Below are 20,692 nucleotides of genomic sequence, written 5' to 3'. Positions count from 1 at the left end.
TAGCATAAGCTTTCTCAGAGAAGATGAAGATACCTCCTCTGGTGCATGAGACTAGAGGGGGAGATTTATGGGGTCCATCCCATGACTTTGTTAGTCAACAATTGCTGCTGCAATTGTTGTCAACAAAGTGCAGCTGCAACCTTTCGGTGGAAAATTAACACAATTTGTTTGACAAATTGTGAACAGTGAAATGCAAATTTCACTTATAAAAAGAGCTCTTCAGCTCCTCATTTAGGACACACCAAGATAAGAGAGAAAAAATATTAGAGAGTAAAGTAAGGTATTTCATAGATTATAAGAAAATAGTCTGTGAAGAAAAATAGAGTGTGAGTGATATTTTTAGTAAGGTGAGAGATCAAAAGAGTGTTATTCCTTTTGAGTGTGTGGTAGTCATTTTTGAGTATTGTACTTGGTACTACCCAGTGTAAAGTTTTTTAATATAGTGATATCAGTTGCTCCTCTTGGCCCGTGGTTTTTCTCTTATTTAAAAGGGTTTCCACGTAAAATTCTTGGTGTCATTATTTTTCTATTTTATTTTATTATTTAGACCATATATATTTTTGTGTTAGTCCGCATTTTTACCAATAATAATGGGTTAAGACCTAATCCAACTCAAATTTGTTTGAGTCAAAATGGGTTGAGTCAAAACGGATTTGGTAATGAGTTATTGAACAGGTCAAAACCCAACCTAACTCGATTTTTACTAACTCTTTTACTTATTTTAATTTTTCTTTTATAATATTTTAATACCTAATAAAATTATTTTTCTTTATTATAACTATATATAATATATCAACTTAAAGATATATTTTTTTAAAATATTTTAACAATTTTTTTAAAAAATCAATTTGGATTATATATCACTCTAATTTTTAATAAATTAAAATGGGTTAAGCTAATAAAAAACGTGCCCAAACTTAATGGAATTGATGAATTGTAATTAGATGAGTTGGGTTTGATTTTAACACGGCTAATTTCAAACATTAACCTCAATTAGAAAAAGCCCTACACGACTGTTCTTTCTCCTCCGTTCGTTCCTTCCCTTCTTGTCATCTCAACCTTTCTTCCATCTCTGCACGCGTATTTTCTCTCTGCGGTAAGCTTTTCTACGTTTCTTCTATGAATCTTTACTCTCTTTTTTTCTGCTTTTTGTCTTCAAATTTCGGTGGTGATTGACTTTTGCTAGCTATTGTTATTGATTTTTGGAGTTTTTCTGCTTCCTTTTCTTTGCTAGTCATTTTTGTTTGTAGTATGATGAGTGAATTGTTAAGATGATAAAAATCTATTAGCATTTTCAGTTAATGAAAATTATTTCATATATAAATTCTTCAAATTCATAGGGAATATCCATGTTCTCCATGTACTATCATTCAGTCATTCTCAACTAATGCAAACTATTTGTTGATAATAGTTGCAGTAAAAATAAATGAAGCAGATCAATAATCCTGGATTCAGTTCCCTACTAACTTCACAAGACTAGGAAGGGTATTGCAACATTCAAATAGGGTAGTATTGTGTACTGATGGTGGTTGCAATATCTGGACATAAAGTGAAAGAAAGTTTAAATAATATGAAATGTGTGATCTGAGACTGAGTAGTAGTAGTACCAATGCCATGAGTAGCAGAGTAGTCATCATAACAAGAGGTACAACGGGATGGTAGACATAGAAAAGGCGTGGTAATTAATAAAGTAGTTTCTTGACTCATAGCTTTTTGAGCAATTTTTTCTGATGTAATGATCTTCGATTACAACTTTCTTATTTAAATCGGAGAATGTATTTAAAGAAATATTTTTTGGGGAAAATGATTCAGGGAGAAATCTTTGAATACTTCCTCACAACTCATTGTTGTGGTGGGATAACATTACTGTGCTTGGTATTATGGCCCCACGAGCCACGAAGTACTATACAATGAACATGTGATGTTATTTATGCATTTGCTTTCACATATATCTGCATTTTCACTTTCCTTAAAAATGATGTCAGTTTTCTGTTTTTGTCTTGGTGGAACTAGTAACTCAAATTTTGACGGAAGTAAGGAATTGCAGGGCAAAACAAAAGTTTGAATTTGAGAAGCTTATTAAATTTAGTTGGTTTGGTTGAAGCAATTTGCTAGTTTAGACTTCCATTTTGAGTATATTTAAATTATTTTGTCTCTTCAAACTTCCCTCTTCTTATGAACGCTCTAACAGATAGAAAGGTTCATGTCCTGTTGGCTTAAGATACTGGTAGCTATTATTTCTAGGTGCACAATCTCTTTGAAAGATGGCTTGCCAAGACACTACATACAATGGTCTGACAGTTGTTCATAAGTCGAACTAATTACTCATGGAATAGAGGGGAAAAGGTGATGAGCTTATTTGTCAATATGACATTTATGTTTTACCTTCTTACTGGTGGAGAGCTTTATCTTATGTTTATTTCTTGCTATTCCAGGAAGTTCTTAAAATGTGATGTATATTCTTTCATTAATATCTTATAGATTAAGCTTTTATCCTGATTGAATGAGCTTTCTTTGTCCAATATATGTATAGATTTTTTCATGATTTCTGCTGGTTCTTTGCCAAAGGTGTGAGACTGTCCAAATTGTAAGGACTATTATGGAATTTGATTTGGCTGATCCATCTCCACTTCAAGTTGTTGGGCCCAGTCGCATCTAGTATAACTATATTACTATAAAAAGGTTGATTAAATATAAGAGTTACATGCCTGGACTAATATTCGTTATGAAAAATTATTTTCCCGAATGGTATCTTAGGCTAGAAATAAATATACTACATAGTAACTGCTAGAATTATTTGTCTTTTAACTTTATTTTTTCTCTTTTTACTTTAATGTAGAGATTGTGTTAGTTGATATGCTTGTTGCCACAAGCCCAGCAAACCAATCCGCTGGCTTTGGCGTACCCATTTAGAGTCCACAACAAGCCCAGATCGTTCTATCCTCCTACCATCATCGGCTGCCAGAGATTCCCTTTGATTTTCTTCCTCTCTCTCTCTCTTCCCAAGTGGCTCTATATCATCTGTAAGTCTCACTTCTCCTCTATTTAGTTGATTCATGTAACAGTGAAGTTATTATGAGATATTTGCAATATTAGTTCTCGAAAGACTAACTTAAATAGAGCAGGGTGCATACAGATGAGTTATTACCTAGTTCTCCATTAATTTGATTGAATTTTCTGTTCAACAAACATCTGTTAGAGGATTGGATAGGAACTAGCTGTTAAAGTTGTTACCTTGCAGAAAGAAATAATAAATACAAGAAAAATCTAGCTTGTGTTAATAGCTGCGAATTTATCTTTTTCTAGAAAAAAATATTGATGAGTTTACTCAATTCTTAGTGATTAATTGTATCTGCTACTGCTGAATTCATGCTTAGCTACATGGCAGATAGTGCCTGATAATATAGGCTCCTTTTTGTTGGACCAAAATTACACTGCAGATACTACACACTCCTTTTTGTTGGGCCAAAATTACATTGCTGTTGCAATTATTTTAAAGATATAATTCTCTGACAATGTGGGGTGGGATGACATGGGCCTAAACAGAGTGGAATGGATATAAGGGGGTTCATCATGACTAGTTTGGGATTGATGAGGAGTTGATTGAAGTCTTTCACTATGTTAAAGAACTGCATATTTTGAAATAGGATTGATAACATGCTTACTTTGGAAAGACATATTTGTTGATTTTTTTTAAAATTTCTTCTTGGGTTTGAACAGTGTGTGCAGATGATTTAGGTGGCGTAAATATGGGAACTGTGAACTTCATCTGGAATTTAACTAAGAATTATTTCACTTTTGGGCTCATAGGCCTTACTGTCTCTGATCGTTATGCTAGTATTGTTCCTGTTGGTGGCATTTCAATGTCTCCAACATTTAATCCACATGATGACAGTTCCATGAGATCCTTGACTCGTAATGACTCTTTTTCCTCTCTTTTAAGTTCTTAAAGTTTCCTGCTGCGGACATGGATGAAACTATCAGCTAGTCATTATGGTGCAGGTGACTTTGTTATAGTGGAGAAGCTTTGCCTAGAAAAGTACAAGTTCTCCCTTGGCGATGTGGTTGTCTTCAGGTAACTCTTGACAAGATGCCTCAAGCTTGTTTTTTTTGTTGACTCAAGTAACCGGACTACATTGTATTTAAAGATTTTGTTTGTTCACTCTATGTTGCTGGGATCTCTGAAAAATTTGATGAATGCGTGTCGGAATCTCCAAAAGTAGTGCATTTTTTTGGAGGATCCGACACGGGTGCGGCAACTGTTTTGGAGAGTCTGCACATATCATTCACTAACCTAATGAGAGTATGACTCAAGTTACTTATCTGGATGTTATCATTATGGGTTATTCAAGTTTGATTGTTAGACTTTCGGACCTTACAAGTATGTTTTACTGTTTGGAATGAGAAATGGACTGAGTCTATACTTCTCATTTGGAAGGTTTGATACTGTATCTGACCATGGAATAAATATTCTTGGTTGGATGTTGAACATTGAAGTACTCAACTTTTGATATCGCATTTGCTAATTAGATATCTTAGTTTTAATGAGAAGTCCCATTTTGATAGAGAATAGAGTTCTATATTTTATGTTTGACTCTCCTGACATAGCTCCTGTGACTCGCTCATCTATTTTCAATGACATCTCGCTCATATATTTCCAATGACATCTCCTGCTATTAAAAAGCTCCTAGCAATTGAGTTTATGCTCTTGCATCCATAGCAAGAGCAATTAATGCAAGTCCATGGTTCGAAAAAGTTATTAGTGGAAAAAAATACATACATATATATTGATTTACGGAGAATTTCTCTTGAAGAGAAAATCCAAAGAAAGATCAGAATCTCTGTTGTTTTATATACGGTTTTTGGTGGAATACTCATTCTTCATTCTTGAAAGAGTAAAGTGCATTAGAAGCCCTACTTTGTAGTACTTTAAGGGCCTCTAATGCACATTGCTCTTCTTTTAATGTTATGTTCTCGGTGCCTTTAGAACAGTTAATTTTATATTAATATATCAGTCAAGATGTCCTGCTTCACTTCAGTTGATGAGCACTGGTAACCTGTGATGGATATCAGACCTTGTTTGATCTGGAGAACAATCTTTTTGTCAGTGATAAGCTCTTGTTCAGCATTTTGGCTCTTCCCATCCTTATACAGCCTTCTCAAAATCCATTCTAAGCAGTGACATGTGAGATATTTGTTTTTCAACCAGTGGTAAATTCTTAGTATCAGGTCATCAGATATTATACTTCTAAGATTTTATCTGCTATAATTCAAGTTGTCAGTGATATATTCTACCAGCAAAATTCAATATTATGGTCCAAGTGGAACCTCCTTATCTTGTTTCCGGGTTAGAGCAGATGCCAGTGTATAATAAGTTAATGTTTTTTTGTTTGTTGGAAATTAAATATATTCTAATCTTCTTCAACAATGTTTTGCACCAATTGTCTAATTTGTGGTTGGCCTTCATTTCAGCTCCCCAACTAATCATAAAGAGAAAAATATAAAGAGAATAACAGCCTTACCAGGTGACTTGGTCAGTACCCCTCATTATGATGCAGTAGTGATCCCTGAAGGACATTGTTGGGTTGAAGGCGACAATCGGGCTTGGAGCTTGGACTCAAGATCCTTTGGCCCTGTACGTTACATGTTACTCCATATCTCTCTACTAATGAAGAGGAATTTAACATAGTATGAATACAATACACTTTGTAAAGCTAGTACAAGGTTACATTAGAAAACTTTAGCTAATGTAGGTGACATACAAGATCGGTAGAATTGGCAATCATATTGGCATAAATTGCTAAATGCATGCACTCTTTTATATCCTGCCTCTTACTTGTGGTGAAGGGGTGGGTTTAACTTTTCCAACACCCTAGTATGAAGGTTAAACTTTTCCCGTTCGTGTGAGGAGTTGGTGATTTATACTTATATTCATTCTACTTTTGATGAATCACTTAGTAAGCGTGTCTTTAGATTATGTGTTCAGCGAAAATACTGCTTCTTGGATGAAAACTTATAATGGCTATTTTTACATATGAATAAGTTGATCGTTGTCCAAAAGTTACTTGCTTATTACAAATCCTCAAGGAAAACATAGATTATACCTTGTCATTGCTAGATCTTTTGTGGTGCGAAAGAAAGGAGAGAACGAGTGTAGTTTTGAGAATGAGAATGTTAGTGTGTCTTATCCGTGTTTGCAATGAGCTTTCATCTAGCTCAGTTGATTAGTTTGATTGACTTGTAAAAACTTTTTTGTTCTTCAGATCCCTCTTGGTTTGGTTCGCGGAAGGGTTACCCATGTTGTGTGGCCTCCTCACCGGGTTGGTAAAGTTGAAAGAATGATACCAAAGAGCCTAACACCTTTCTAATTGTATTTTGAGTATATCATAAATTTCAATTTGTTATATTTCCATTGTATCATTGTTCTTTATATCACAGAATCATTATAAGGCATTTATGAAATTTGAGCTATCAATTTCATAACTACCAGAAACCTGGAACAGCCTAGTACTTTTCTAGTCACTTTTGATCAAATCTTTCTTTGGATTTTTGAGAATAAAAACTATCAAAAAGTTTCTTTTTAGTGAAACTATTTGATTTATCTAATTGTAGTGCTATCAATTGATGAAGAGGAATTGGAATTAATTTTTACTGAGAATTGTTTTCAGAACCATCCGAAGGTAATCCTTTTTTCTTTCTTTGAATATGGTGGAAAATAGAATAATAATTTGCCATGCCCAATTAAATTTCACTGACTCTGTATTGATATATTGTTGAATAAGAAAAGAAAATCTAATAAGTAAACAGAGCAAAAGTGATGAAAAGCTGCTGTTTTTTTTGTTTTTTTTTTGATACTTAAATTGAAACCAACAAAAACTGCCTAATGGGGAAAAACATAAATAAGCAATTTTATAAAAAATATTACATATACATGGCAGTATTAATTAATAACTATTACGACATACATAATATTTACTGTTATAGCAGTTTTATATACAGCTTGTGAGTTAAACATGGATGGTATCAAAGCAACCTAAAATTTCGTGTGTTTTTGTTCCTATTTTTTAGGTAAGAGTTATTATCTTCCACACAAGTTTGTTTTTATTTGTTAATGGCAAAAGTTAAATTCATATATATCTTGTTACTGTATGTATTTTTTAATATATATAATTATACTCACAATATTATTGGTATAATTATTAGTCATAATATTATCGGTATAATTAGTAATAAATATTATTATACTCATGATATTATCGGTATAATTATTATACTCATGATAATTATCGATATAATTATCATACTCATGATATTATCGATATATAATCATTATATTCATGATATTATTAATATAATTAATAAGAGACATAATTATACTCATAATTAGTATACGTATTCGTGCGATGCGTAGATAATATTAAAATATTATTTCTGAGTATTTTAGATTGGAACGTCTTGTTTGAGCATGTTAAATGATATTAGCTTAGAAAAAAGTCACACAATCATATTGTTCCTCAATAAAATGTACCCCAACCCTGCACCCTCCTCCCAATCCCCATAACCAAATTTATATGAATATAAATATAGAAAACAAATTATATAGTTATCAAATAACATTTATATTTCATATTTTCCTTCGTTACATTGTTCACAATTTAAAATTATTATGTTGTTAATATTAATTTTTATTAGCTTATCACTTGGCTTAATATAATTTATCAAATACTCTTCTTATCAATATAAAACAAATCTATTTATTTTGTTTACTCCTAATTTTTTTGAATTTTTGTTATATGTTCACATATCTTCAATTTTATTTTTAAAAATTCGTGTTTAAGTTATAGGAGGAATATAAAAAGAAGAAGAGTTGTAATAGGAAACGACGAGGGGCGGAAGTGTAAATATGATCATGCAAATAACAAATTGCAAAGAAAAAAAGAGTTTAATTCCTATTGAAAGTTTTTTTCGCAGGTATAAATAGCTGCATAACACTTGGCTCAACTACTCTGGTGGAAAAGGTAATATCAATTGGGTTGCTCTCTTTTGTGTTTTTCTGCATTGGGTCACTCTTGTTTTGATGATTGTTTATCGATTTTGTGTGTTTTTTTTTTCTTCAATCTGGATTTTGCTGACAGCTTTTTTGATTTTTTTTTAATGTGTATTTTGAAGGGGTTTTGGTTTGATCGAAGAAGACGATGGGTAGGCTTTTTGTAATCACTCTTGAAGGAAACATCTATAGATGCAAGCACTGTCACACTCATTTTGGTCTTGCTGAACACATTATTTCTAAGGTCTCCCTTTTATCTTTTTCATTCATCTTCTGTTTATATATATAACGTGCGGTGGTTTATTAGGAAACAGCCTCCGGGTTTAGTAAGGGCTTAAGTTTCATCTAAACCGTCTTACATAGAAAATTATACTGTTTATACATGGTTTCGCTCTGCCACTACTCTATCAAGAACCCCACATGTGTAATTTCACAGGGTATGTTGTTTATCTATATATGGCATGATAGGCTTGTGTATGTGTTGTAGTACTTTACACGGGCTTGTGATTCTGTAGTATTTTTGTGAGGAGTTCATTTGATTTTTTTTTATCGTGTTTTGAAATTGTTACTTTTCTTTTTATGGTTTTATACATTGACATTTGCTAGAAGGAAAATGATCATAACATTAGTGTCCTGTCTTTTTTTTTTGGTTAGGTCTAAGTATGAAATTAGTTGGGATCAGACTATTTCAATCATATAATTTTCAGTTGATTATCAGCTTCATTGTTATTTGATTTTACCCAACCATCAACTTACTGTAGTCTTCCTCTTTTATCTGGTTTTGAAATTAAATATATTACTATACTTTGTACATAGGCAGAGTTTTCATTTTCGCAACATTTGGTTGGTTTATGTGCAACAGTCGAATTGTTACTTTTTTGCTAGAAGGAATTTTCCTCTTTATCCGAGTTTTGGACTAACTATACGTTGTACAAGGCCTAATGTAGCTGTATGAAACTTGGTACATGGTTGCAAATGTAGAAAGAAGTTAATTCTCTAACTTACTTCCTCCCTTGGGACTCTCAGTATCTAAACAGGGCACAGGGTTGGACTGGGGAAAAATGGTGGCTAAACATGGTTACGATTGAAGGGTAGCAGGAGCTCACGGACTTGCTCATTCGTTTAAGCTGTTGCTTAGATGGAGGCAGAGGGTGTGAAACAACAGTCATCAAGGACTTAGTCAGTTCATGAGCTTCTGAGATCTTTAGGTGTCTAGAGTGCGGGGAGCAGTTATAATTGCTACACTCATCCCTGTCCTCTTAGTAGCATTCAGTTTTTCTGGAGTGCTTTCTTTAGTTCACTTGCTTCCTAGTCCCTTGAGCTTTAGAGGCGTTCTAAGCTACTCCTTTTATTTTACTTTCATTTTTAGTATAGATTAAGAATATTAGATCACTAGCTGGTTGAGGATGGTGCAAGATTGGACTAAATCCCTTCTCAAGGTTATGTTCCATCTGGTAAAGTTTTATTGCTTTCTAGCCAAAGGAATGCCTTATGTTCTTAATTAAGCAGTTATGTTTCTTGCCTGCAGTTCCATTAACTCTTTTATTCCATGTCTACTGAGATATCCTTCAGTCTAGTTTTGGAAGGATGTCTTCCATCTAAATATGTGATTCAGGTTGCTGAGTAATCAAACCTTTACAGGTGGTTCATAAAGCTGTTCTTTCAATTTGCTCGCACGTGGCAAATATCTGTTGTATGACTTGTCAAGTTACTCTACTAGTACATATACAAGGGTCCTGACTTTTCTCGTATGGCATGGGTGTCAGCTCCATGGAGAAATGATCATCCATCTTTCTGGTTTCTTTATCATCTGTTTGGTGTTTGAAATTCTCTACTTCATGCCTCCTTTTCTTTTATTGTGTGTTTTTACCAAATCCTTTATGGTACTATCGTTTGTGTACCTAGATCTCAGCTTGGTGTGGACCTTAATTGTCTTAATTATCCCAGTAGGTTATCCCTCCTGTCCAAATTTACATGGCACTTCTTTTGGTATGTCCAAATTGTTTGACACCATCTAATAATATTTTTCTACAGAACTGTGCAATTGTTGTTGATAAGGTTACAACTTTCACAATTTTCATAATTCCAATTCATTTACCTACTAATGTTAAAGTTGAGTGATGTTTTCTCTGCCAAGCTGATATCTTTCTCTACTATTTATGCAATGTGAAGTCCAATTGACAAAGTAAATTCTATACCCAGTCAAGTACTGTACATCTACATTAGATGGATTGTAGGGATTATTTACTTTTTAATTCCAAAACTTCTAATACGCACACTATTTTTATACTTTTCTTTCACTCTGAATGGATAGATGGAAATAAATGATATTCAGCTGGATTCCTTTTGTGTAGAACTAGCATTATGGAAGATGAAAACTATGTAAGAGGAAGCTGGGCGGCCTATATGAAGTCTGTGTTGTGGTGTCAAATTTGGACTGATATCTTGTTTAATGTATTTCTCTGGAGTTTGGATAGTCTGTTGGGATATGTCGGGCTTGATAATGTCCGAAATGGACTTGATCATAATCAGGCCTGCATAGAATTCGTCATTTCCTAGTCTAGGTTGTCTGGCGTAAGTTCGCTGCAGATTGTTGCTTCTTATAAATGACTAATTTTTCAGTCAGACTATAAATTGACAGTTATTGTTTTGCTGTGTTTTTTGTCCAGAATCATGAGTGTTTGCACACTAATATGCCATAGCTTGCTTCATGGGGGTTCTGATTGTTAGAGAATATTTTTTTACAGTAGCACTATATGATTCTTTCCTTGTTTTGTATCCTTTAAAAGAAAATTTCAGTCTGAATTGGATGTTGGGTGCTTACTGTTGTAACTATTATGTCCAACATATCTAAGATTATGATGCAACTTCAGATTACCAAGGACATGACCTTTAGATAGGAGGGTGTGGAGGTCGAGCATTAGGGTAGAAGGTTAGGAGATAGTGGAGTGTTGTCTTGCTTTTCGAGGATTTAGGCTTGTTGGTGTAGTACTAGCCTTATTCTTGTAGTTGCTTTTGATATTTATCATCATCTGTGGTTTATTGTGTTTTGGTTATCACACTATTTTGTTGTTATTGTTCCCTTCTTGTTGTCCCTGCACTGCTTTCCTTGTTAGTTGCTATGTGGTTTTCACTGTTTTTTTTATTCTTTTTACTTTGATTTGTTGCACTTGAGTCGAGGATCTTTCAAAAACAATCTCTCTACCCCCACGAGATAGTGGTAAGGTCTGCATACACTCTACTCTACCCAGATCCCACTTGTGGGATTTCACTGGGTATGTTGTTGTTGTATTCTTTCTATTATTCTAACTTCATCATATGTACCATAGTAGACAGACCCATGCAAATTTCTGACTGATGTGTACAAGATGTAACAACTAAATAAAGGAACAATCTGTAAATCTATTGTTAAAAGTTAATTCTATAATACATTGTACATGATGAATGAAATTCGACCTTGCTTTCAATATATGTGTCCAGTGAGACTGAATATCCTTCATTAGACATACCAACATCTTTTTCTTTTTCTTTGTATTATAGTAGAACAATCTGCTATTTCATGTAAAAGCATTACCACTTAGCCTCAGTGGAGTTGGCTATATGTGCTGTGAGCCAAGGTTGGTTAATTGCTTCTTGTTGTTTCAATTTAGGTTACCTAGTGAATTATTCTTGAGTGGTACTGTTACTGGATTCTGGTTTACGTTCTATTAATGTTGTGAGTGGTACTATTGCTGGATTCTGGTATATGTTGTCATCATGCTACAATTTGGAAACTGGCTGGATTTTACTGCTATTATTTTCTGGTGTGGATTAGCTGTATACGACCTCAGGCATGTATCCTAACTCGGCTTTCACCCTTTTCTCCAGACATTTCAATGCAGGCATGGGAAGGCTTACCTCTTTGATCAAGTGTAAGTGTTCAATATAACCTGCTATTTCTGATGGATTTTCTTAACTCTATTAATGCTAATGCAGGGGCCCCTTGAAGGTTGAGATTAAATTTGGGAAACTGAATTCCTATAAATTAGTTTAAATATTTCCCCCATTACTTTAATTATTACTTCTTTCTGCTGATATTTTGCTCCAAGTGTTTGAAATACTAGAATGTCTTTTCCTGTCTCAAATAGAAAGCCAAACTCATTCCTTGAATTCTATATTACGGAATCACAGAAAATGTGCCTAGTCATGGTATCCTATAGCATTTCTTTCCGCTTGCAACTGTATGTTATGTTCTGCTCCTTTATTTGCATTGCAGTGTGAATGTTACTCTTGGAGAGAAAGAAGAGCGGATGATGCTGACTGGAATGCACACTGTTGTTGACATATTCTGTGTGGGATGTGGCTCAATTGTGGGGTGGAAATATGTGAGTCGCTTATTCACTTTTTCATGACTCTGCAATAGTTCTAGACTTTTTATGTCTCTGCTCGAGTTACCATATGTTATGTTTTACCAATATCGATGGAATAATTTCAGGAAGCTGCGCAGGAGAAAAGCCAAAAGTACAAGGAAGGGAGGTTCATCCTTGAGAGGTATTGTAGTGTTTCTTTCACCTTTCATTTGGTGTCTAATCATGTATCAAGCTATTTGGACATACACAATATTTCACTTCATTATACCCAAATAATGGGTTGACCATCAATTTTGCAAATAAATTATTCACTCACAAAACTTCCAACTTTTTGAAAACAATTTGATCATCCAAATACTTCTTTACAACTTCCAACTTCAATTTCTAGTACTTTTATTTTCAGCTTCAACCAAATATTGCCCAAACGCCTGCTAAGTTATGTTCTTCCTGCTAAGTAGGTTTAAGATCTTGGGTCCAGATGGAAGCAGTTATTCAATAATTCAAGATGCTCAGCTTGGAGGAGGTGATACAGATGAACCTTGAGTAACCTTCTGCCTCACCATTCATTATCATTTGTTAATCAAAGATCTATTACAATTGTACATCCTCTCAACTTCGTCGATACAAGCAATCAAATTGCTTTTAGTACAGATGCAATTAGCTTATATAGACAAGTTTTGCAGGATTATTATTAGAATGGTCAATACTATACTTTTAGTCTCTGGGGGTTTTCCATCAGTGTCTGTATATTCCTTTCTCTAGTAGGCTTTGACTTCCATTGATATAGAAATCTGATATTCAGCAATGGATTGGCTTCAGTGACTATAAAGATTTTCAGTTTTCAGCTGTTAACCTTTTATCTTTTTTCCAAAGAAAAGAAGTTTGTCCAACTTGGTCAATCACATTCATGGTTAGAGGCAGTAGTATAGGACTTCTGTGTTTTGTATATAATTTCTCTCTTTATATCTTCTGTATCTATATTATGTTATTATAAGATTGCAAACAAGAAATGAGGAACAATGCCACTAATGAAAGAGCTAATATTGTAAAGCAAAACCCCATGCTAAGTAAAAAGTCTCACAATATGAAACTTAAAAGGAGAACACGCAACTGAACAGTACTAGCAATCAGAGTAATAAATAAAAGCATATTTATTGACTTGATTATATGAAAAAGTTTCACCCTTCATCCAATCTGTTTACAATCAAACTACCCATATATTTTGACCAGAAGATGACGACAGTGTATTAACAACAGACCGCTACTGCTTCCTAGTCATACAACAACTCAGATGCCCAACCCATGTTTACTGATATAAAATCAACTAATCCATCTTTTGATGATTGTAACATACCAGTAAAACTAATAGGTGCTGCCTTTTCAACATTATGCATTTGGTTCACTTGCTCTTCACAATAGCACAAATAATTCAGCATTAATATTTCCTTCATTGACCATAACACTACTTCCTTGAGCCATTGGACACGTGACGATCTGCTGAGGAAGTTGATAAGCATATTCAGATTCATCAGTGCAGATAGGTTACTGGGGTTGTGTTGCAATGTTGTTCAATAGTCTTATCAGCCAATGTTGATGGAACACTAGCCCTTATATCACATTCAACATTATATTCTTTCTTTTCGAAGCTCTCAACTCCCCAAACTCAGAAACAACCGCAAGCAAGGCTAAGAACTAAGGTTTTCAAGGCTACCAAATCAAGTTCTCTTTTGAACTATCATTTCCTCAGGTATGTAAGGTTTCAATGAGGGTATTCTTTCACCCTCATGCCTAAACTGTGTTTTCCTTCAAGATTCTACAAGTTTTGTCTTGAAACAAAGTTAAGGTTTTTACAAAATTCACGATTTTTCATATAAGATTATGCACTAGTCTGTTTCCCTTCAGTTTATGAATCCCATTAAATCGACTTAACATAAATTCTATGGTTTTTCATTTACTCTTATGGTTTTAAGTATGAATTTTAGCATGTTATGAACTTCAACTTATGTACCCATTGATTTGAACATGATTTTGAGCTTAGTCTCACATTTGATTTCGCATAGATAGATAGTTTATCTATTTATGAGCATCGATATATGTATATTATTTTGAGAGAATTATTTAGCACCGAGAAGACGTGGGTTTAGAAAATCCAATTTCCATAACTACGTGCCACTGTAGGTTTTGAGTATACCGCTTTGTCGGTCAACTCCTTTAGCCCTTTGAGGCCCAGATAATGGATGCACATATATAGATAGGTTCTATATCCTCGCAAGATATAGAGTAGTCCTTCCAACTGGAATTATAAGTTGGACATCATGAACTCACATGGTGTATGTCCATTGTAAGAAACTCCCCTGTAAAAGTACTTTTATGTTACACTTTTAACTTATCATTCTAAATTTTTCAGATATGACATTGTATACATATGTTTAATGCATGACTACCAAATAGACTGATCTTTATGTATTTTAAAGCAGATTCTCAAATGATATTAATATAATGATTTCAGGATGTCTTTTTAGTTATTTCACTATGATCATGCATGATTATTGAAACCTCTTTTATTCTCATTATATGTTGTCACCAGTTATGATTATGCTTAGTATCATCTTACATACTCAGTACATTCCACATTCTGAATGCATACTTTTCTCTGCGCTGCATTCTTTTATGATGTAGATTCAGGCGCCGATCCTCAGTCTCATGGCTAGTCAGGTTGCAGAATTTCAATTTCAATCAGCAGTTGTTGAGTCCTCCTCTTTTTGGGACCTTATGGATTAATTAGTAGTTAGACTTGTCTTTAATTCTATTATTTATTTTAAGTTAGTTGGGGGCCATGTCCCTACACACTTATTTCTTTCATTCAGATAGTAGAGGATTTATTCAGACATTAGTTTTTCAGTCTCATGGATCTTTTGGTTATTTTACTCAAGACTTATATTGAGTATGTTTAGTTAATTGAGTTTCATCTTCCACTTTAGTTTTCACATGATATGCTTAGATATGCTATGCCAAGGGTTAGCTTGAGATCATTCGTGGTTCCAAGTACCGTGTCTTAATTAGGGTGTCGACTTAGATCATGACACCAGACTGAGAGTTGACTTACCCTGGTGGGATTTAGGTGCTATCACGACCCAAGTTTTTGAATCTTGACATAGTGATATTAGAGCCACAGGTTCAGCGATGCGGTTGGTGCAAAGCTAATGTCTAGTAGATTCTTGCAGATCGGTGAGGAGACGTCTGTATCCTATCTTTAGGAGGCTATAAGACATCTTTAGGAAGATTTCTTCTTTTGATTCCATATCGTGTGTTCTTAGTCCTATTGGATTCTAGAATTCTCATTTGTTTCACTCTTTCGCAAATGGTGCACACGAGAGGTGCCACAACCGGGGAAGAAGCTTTTGAGCCGGTAGGTAGGGCCCCAACTAAGGGTACAACTAGAGGTCGACCATGAGCTGCAGTACCAGCTCAAGATTGAGATAAATATGTGACCTAATCGAATTATTGAGCCACAATAGGCACCTATTCCTGTCCAGTCGATGGTGCTGGGACCAACCCAGCCACTACCCAGGCCTGAAGATGCATTGGGACTTTAGAGACCATCACTCAGCTTCTTGCAGTACTTGTTGGCATGCAATAGACCTCAGTCCTAATCATTTGAAGAGTAAATTAACATGAATTGATTTATCTTTAGGAGAATCTAATTAAATTAAAATAAATTAAAATTAATATATAAGCAAGCATAAATAACATAAGTAAATAAATTATTACAACTTGAATCAATATAAATAAACAATAAATAACACATGAAAATATAGCCCGACACTAAGTTTCTGTACGCTTGGACTAAGCTGTTGGGCCATCTGCATTTTGGGCCTTAAGCCCAATTCCACTGTATATCACAACTATATATACATTGTATATTGGACTGTATATATACTATATATAGTATATACAACATTATTTCTGTATATCAAACTATATACACACTGTATACCACCTGTTTTTTTCCTATATCTGCTGTATATCAGATTGTATATACACTGATATACAGTATATATAATATTATTTTCTTGCATATCGGTTTGTATATATAATGTATATCAGTGTATACAACACTGTTTTCCACCTACATTCCATGTATACAGCCTAATATCGATATTCAAACTATAAATATTAACTTCTTTCCCATGTATCGACTTTTCAACAATTTGAGCAAAATGATGGGAGACTCATAACTAAACGATATGCAAGGATGAAGTCCAAAGATGGATTCGAATTGATATCACATGCGCCAAAATAAAATTACATAAACATCTACTCATTTTAAGCTAAACCAAGGAATATATCATGATATTTTAAGGTATCAAATTGATGGGCATCCTAGAGGTGACTAACAACATGTATATATGTATACAGATGAAAAGGAAAGAAGAAATATATTCAAGTAACTAAAGGACACAGAATTAATATATACGCTATACTAACTCAAATTTTAAAGAAAGAATTAACTCAATTAGGCCATGAAAGTTGTAACTAAATAATAACTTAAGCATATTTTTGTTATCTAAATCGTGTTAAAAGAAGAAATTGAAAACATGAAAATCTATATTGTCAAAAACAACTATTTGAAAAAATAAGGAACAAAACTAAAAGCTTTCATGAAATAATCCTAACACATGCTAGCTAATTAATCCTAACATATGCTACAGCAACAACAATAACCCAGTGAAATCCCATAACGTGAGGTCTGGGGAATCCTAATCCTAACATATGCTAACTATAAAAAATTTCTATCATTAATCTAATTATTCTTAATACATGCTAAACTAAAAAAAAAGATTAGGAATCAACTAAATATAAAACATAAAATAATTAAATAAAATAAAGCTGAGAAAAGATTTTACCTCTTTCCGAGCAGCGAAAATGAAAACGATGAGCGAAAGACGACTTCAACACCACCCAAGAGCTTGACAGAATTCCAATCCATAGTTTTTTTTAAAAAAAATTAGACTCGAACCTTCGTGGGTTCAACGTTATAAGAACTCTGTTCTTAGCCTAAATTTGGACTTCAATCTCCTATTTTCCTCGAAGAAAATTATATAGATTGAAGGCTAGAAATTTTCATAACTTTTAGGTTGGGGACAAGAGTCCAAAATCCTGGCCAAGTAAGAAAAATTTCTAACTTTGGGTGGCTAAAAAAACTCTCACCTCTACCTAGGGCTGGGTGTTCGATATTCGGTTCGGTATTTTCAAAATTTGGATTCGTAATTCGATAATCGGTAATTCAAAGTATATACCAAATATCGAACTTTCAAACTTCGATTTGGTAATTTGGTAATCGGTAAATCAATATTCATTTCGGTACGGTATTCGGTAATACCATATTGAAGTCAAGACTCAAGTCCACACGGAATATGTTAGTACATCATATTCACAATAGCAACAATAAAAGATGAAAAGATTTTTAATAACAAAGATAGTACATTACCGAAGTAGAAAAGATAGTACATAAACATAGAGACAAGAAATTAAACACAGAGCTAAATGAAGATAATTTTCGTTATCAGTTCAGGCCACTCAATTCAACATAGCGATGATAACCCGCCCAATTGCTAATAAAAGAAACAGCAAAAACACCTGCAACACATAACAACAACACTCAACAACACTACCACCAATAATAATTTTAATTCTCAAACAAAAATTCTTCTTCCCCAAAACCAAACACAATAAAATAAATCTAATGAAAATGGATTAGCTTTCAGCAATGAGGCTGATTAACAATTGGATTCTTCACCATTGGGCTATCAATAAAATCAGAGTAAAAACTCTGATCACACCCACATGCAGCAGCCATTAATTTAAAGCTTTGAGAGCTTTAGTATCACACGATATAATCCAGATCTCCACAAAAAAAATAGCCAATTCCGAAATAATAAGCTAAAAAACAAAGGTGCCTAATAAGACCCAGAACACTAAAGAGTCCAAAAATGGTGAATCCCATAATCACATTACAGTACCTGTGGCTTTCCATGGACCACATAAACACAATCTTTACAATCTTGAAGCTTCTCATCTCCAATGAGTGGCCTTATATGAACTGCCACTTTAACACAACAATCCTCCCTAGGAGAAGTTTCCATAACAAATCCTCAACAACAAAAACACAAAGTAGTAAAGAGGGGTTGTGGGTAGGAAAAAAAATAGGTAACTTAGAAGATTTTTTTCACAGTTAACAGCAGTCAACAACATAAGCTGCAGCAGCTACACTACAGCAGCAACAATTGACACCTGCAACAAACAATACAAACAACAAACAACAACACTCAAGTGAAGGAAGACTGGAAGAGGAAGAGGAAGAGAAGAAGCAAAGAGAACTTACCTTCAAGTGAAGCGGTGAAGGTGAAGGCGGCGTGAAGCGGTGAAGGTGATGGCGGCGTGAAGCGGTGAAGGTGAAGGGCTGAAGGCGGCGTGAAGCGATAAACTCAGAAGTCAGAACTCACTACTCAGAACTGAAGTATTGAGGTGAATAGGTGATGAGGTCTTAACTCTTAACTAGGGTTAGATAAGTTAAAACACAATTGGGTTGGACTTTTATTATAGCAATGGGCCTATAGGTTTAAAAAGAGTCTTTTAGTTTTAGGTGGCCTAACAGATTAATTTCGGTATTCGGTATTTACCGAATACTGAACGGTATATTTATAAATATCGAATACCAAAACTGAAATACCAAAATTTAAAATTTCAGTACCGAATACCGAACCGAAGTATCAAATACCAAATATCGAAATACCAAAATAGTCGGTTCAGTTCGGTAATTCAGTTTTCGGTATTTTATGCCCACCCCTACCTCTACCCCTCTTTTTAATGAGAATATGAGCCTTTATATAGACTCCTAAACCCCCAAATCTTTTATGGATTTTCGATGTGGGAGAAGTGCATTTTTTATTTTGTTTAGTCATAAACCAATTAATTTGAAAATACAAACTATAACTAAACTAACCTAATTAACATAACATTTAGTTAAAAATATTTTTTTTGAGATGATTTTCGAATAATCCAATAAGTAGTAATTAAAGATATAGTTATATAAAATATGTATATTATCCTAAAATTATATAAAAAGACAAAAATAGTTAGGAATATAATGAAACTATTTAATTTTTATAAAATTTAATTATTTAAAAAATATTCAAAATTTAAAGAAACTCGATAGTTAATTTGAGTTGTGAAGGGTCAAAATTAGGTCTCAACAAATGTCCCTCTCTTTGAATAGGATTGATAAAAGAGATTCTGGAAAAATAAAATTGACAAATTCAATGTTGACAGACTCCATCTTTATCTTTTTGAAAATGAGTTGGTACGGATTTTTGAATTATGGCTGGACTCCGAAATACCCACACGCATTCTGATAGGAATGTGGTTTATTGTGGTGGAAGTCGTTTCTCAACTCGTGTCCTATGAGTTTGATATTCCTCTTCAGATTGTGTCCCAGTTCGCTGCTAAGAAAAGGTTCCACGTTGTGCTGCATCCTCTTTGATGTCCGCACTTTCTTTCATCCTCTTTGCATATTGAAAATCTCCATTGATCCATTGATAGAATAATGCTTCTCTATCGGTAGGATGATGATCCATTGATAGGATACTTGACATAATAAATGCATATCCATCGGTAGGACGAATAAAGATACTCCATCTGTAGGATAATGTTGCTCCATCGGTAGGAGGATGATCCATTAATAGGATACTTTTCAAAATAAATGCATGTCCATTGGTAGGACAAATTAAAATGATGTTCTATCAGAAGGATAATACTACTCCATCGGTAGGATGGTGATTCATTGGTAGGATATATGCTGCTCCATTGGTAGGATGATGATCTATTGATAGGATACTTAGCAAAATAAATGCATGTTCATCGGTAGGACGAATAAAAATGATGTTCTATCGGAAGGATAATACTTCTCCATCGGTAAGATGGTGATCCATTGGTAGGATATATACTTCTCCATCGATAGGATGATGATCCATTGGTAGGATATATATTGCTTAATCAATAGGATAATGATCCATTGGCAAGTTGCATTTCAAACTTCTCTGTTATTTGATGTGTCTTACATATGCCCTTCAACGTTTATAACGCTAGAAAATGTTAATGTTTTGCTTCAACTAGATCAACATACAATGGACCTCTCGACAAATAAATATGCAAATATTATCCTCTTGGATTATTTGAATGATGCACGACCCTCTTCACAATGCAATGTAATGAAATGGCCTTTTCGGTAAATAAA

The 20,692-nt window shown here is 33.9% G+C and overlaps 2 protein-coding genes across 6 annotated transcripts; both read left to right on the top strand.

Annotated features, from left to right (window-relative positions):
* The first annotated feature begins 986 nt into the window (after positions 1-986).
* On the top strand, positions 987-6,592 carry LOC129882378 (uncharacterized). 5 transcript variants are annotated; one of them, XM_055956643.1, is made up of 6 exons: positions 991-1,096; positions 2,245-2,346; positions 3,721-3,915; positions 4,003-4,075; positions 5,473-5,635; positions 6,264-6,592. In XM_055956643.1, exons 3-6 carry the CDS (start codon positions 3,750-3,752, stop codon positions 6,366-6,368), a joined length of 507 nt encoding a protein of 168 aa, XP_055812618.1. In that variant the 5' UTR covers positions 991-1,096; positions 2,245-2,346; positions 3,721-3,749; the 3' UTR covers positions 6,369-6,592. The 5 variants fall into 5 exon arrangements, with proteins under 5 accessions (XP_055812616.1, XP_055812618.1, XP_055812620.1 ...); XM_055956645.1 differs by lacking the exon at positions 2,245-2,346 and adding an exon at positions 2,840-3,023 and having other exon boundaries at positions 993-1,096; XM_055956640.1 differs by lacking the exon at positions 991-1,096 and adding an exon at positions 2,840-3,023 and having other exon boundaries at positions 1,177-2,346.
* Positions 6,593-6,662: 70 nt separating this feature from the next.
* On the top strand, positions 6,663-13,310 carry LOC129882379 (protein yippee-like). Its single transcript, XM_055956646.1, has 7 exons — positions 6,663-6,680; positions 7,972-8,018; positions 8,170-8,291; positions 11,915-11,958; positions 12,303-12,411; positions 12,522-12,577; positions 12,855-13,310. The coding sequence occupies exons 3-7, from the start codon at positions 8,196-8,198 to the stop codon at positions 12,937-12,939; spliced, it is 390 nt and encodes a 129-aa protein (XP_055812621.1). The 5' UTR covers positions 6,663-6,680; positions 7,972-8,018; positions 8,170-8,195; the 3' UTR covers positions 12,940-13,310.
* Positions 13,311-20,692: the final 7,382 nt, after the last annotated feature.

The sequence above is a fragment of the Solanum dulcamara genome, chromosome 3 (genome assembly GCF_947179165.1).
Source record: "Solanum dulcamara chromosome 3, daSolDulc1.2, whole genome shotgun sequence".
NCBI lineage: Eukaryota > Viridiplantae > Streptophyta > Magnoliopsida > Solanales > Solanaceae > Solanum > Solanum dulcamara.
The sequence above is the reverse complement of the archived record's forward strand: the minus strand, read 5'-3'. Positions and strand labels throughout refer to the sequence as shown.

What these genes read in the sequence shown, in the direction of transcription:
- LOC129882378 (XM_055956641.1), top strand. Translation starts at nt 3,750, where the DNA reads ATGGGAACTGTGAACTTCATCTGGAATTTAACTAAGAATTATTTCACT. An exon ending in GGCGATGTGGTTGTCTTCAG is followed by an intron (nt 4,076 to 5,472) that starts GTAACTCTTGAC and finishes CCTTCATTTCAG; the next exon opens with CTCCCCAACTAATCATAAAG. An exon ending in ACTCAAGATCCTTTGGCCCT is followed by an intron (nt 5,636 to 6,263) that starts GTACGTTACATG and finishes TTTGTTCTTCAG; the next exon opens with ATCCCTCTTGGTTTGGTTCG.
- LOC129882379 (XM_055956646.1), top strand. Translation starts at nt 8,196, where the DNA reads ATGGGTAGGCTTTTTGTAATCACTCTTGAAGGAAACATCTATAGATGC. An exon ending in CTGAACACATTATTTCTAAG is followed by an intron (nt 8,292 to 11,914) that starts GTCTCCCTTTTA and finishes CCTTTTCTCCAG; the next exon opens with ACATTTCAATGCAGGCATGG. An exon ending in GCTTACCTCTTTGATCAAGT is followed by an intron (nt 11,959 to 12,302) that starts GTAAGTGTTCAA and finishes TTTGCATTGCAG; the next exon opens with TGTGAATGTTACTCTTGGAG.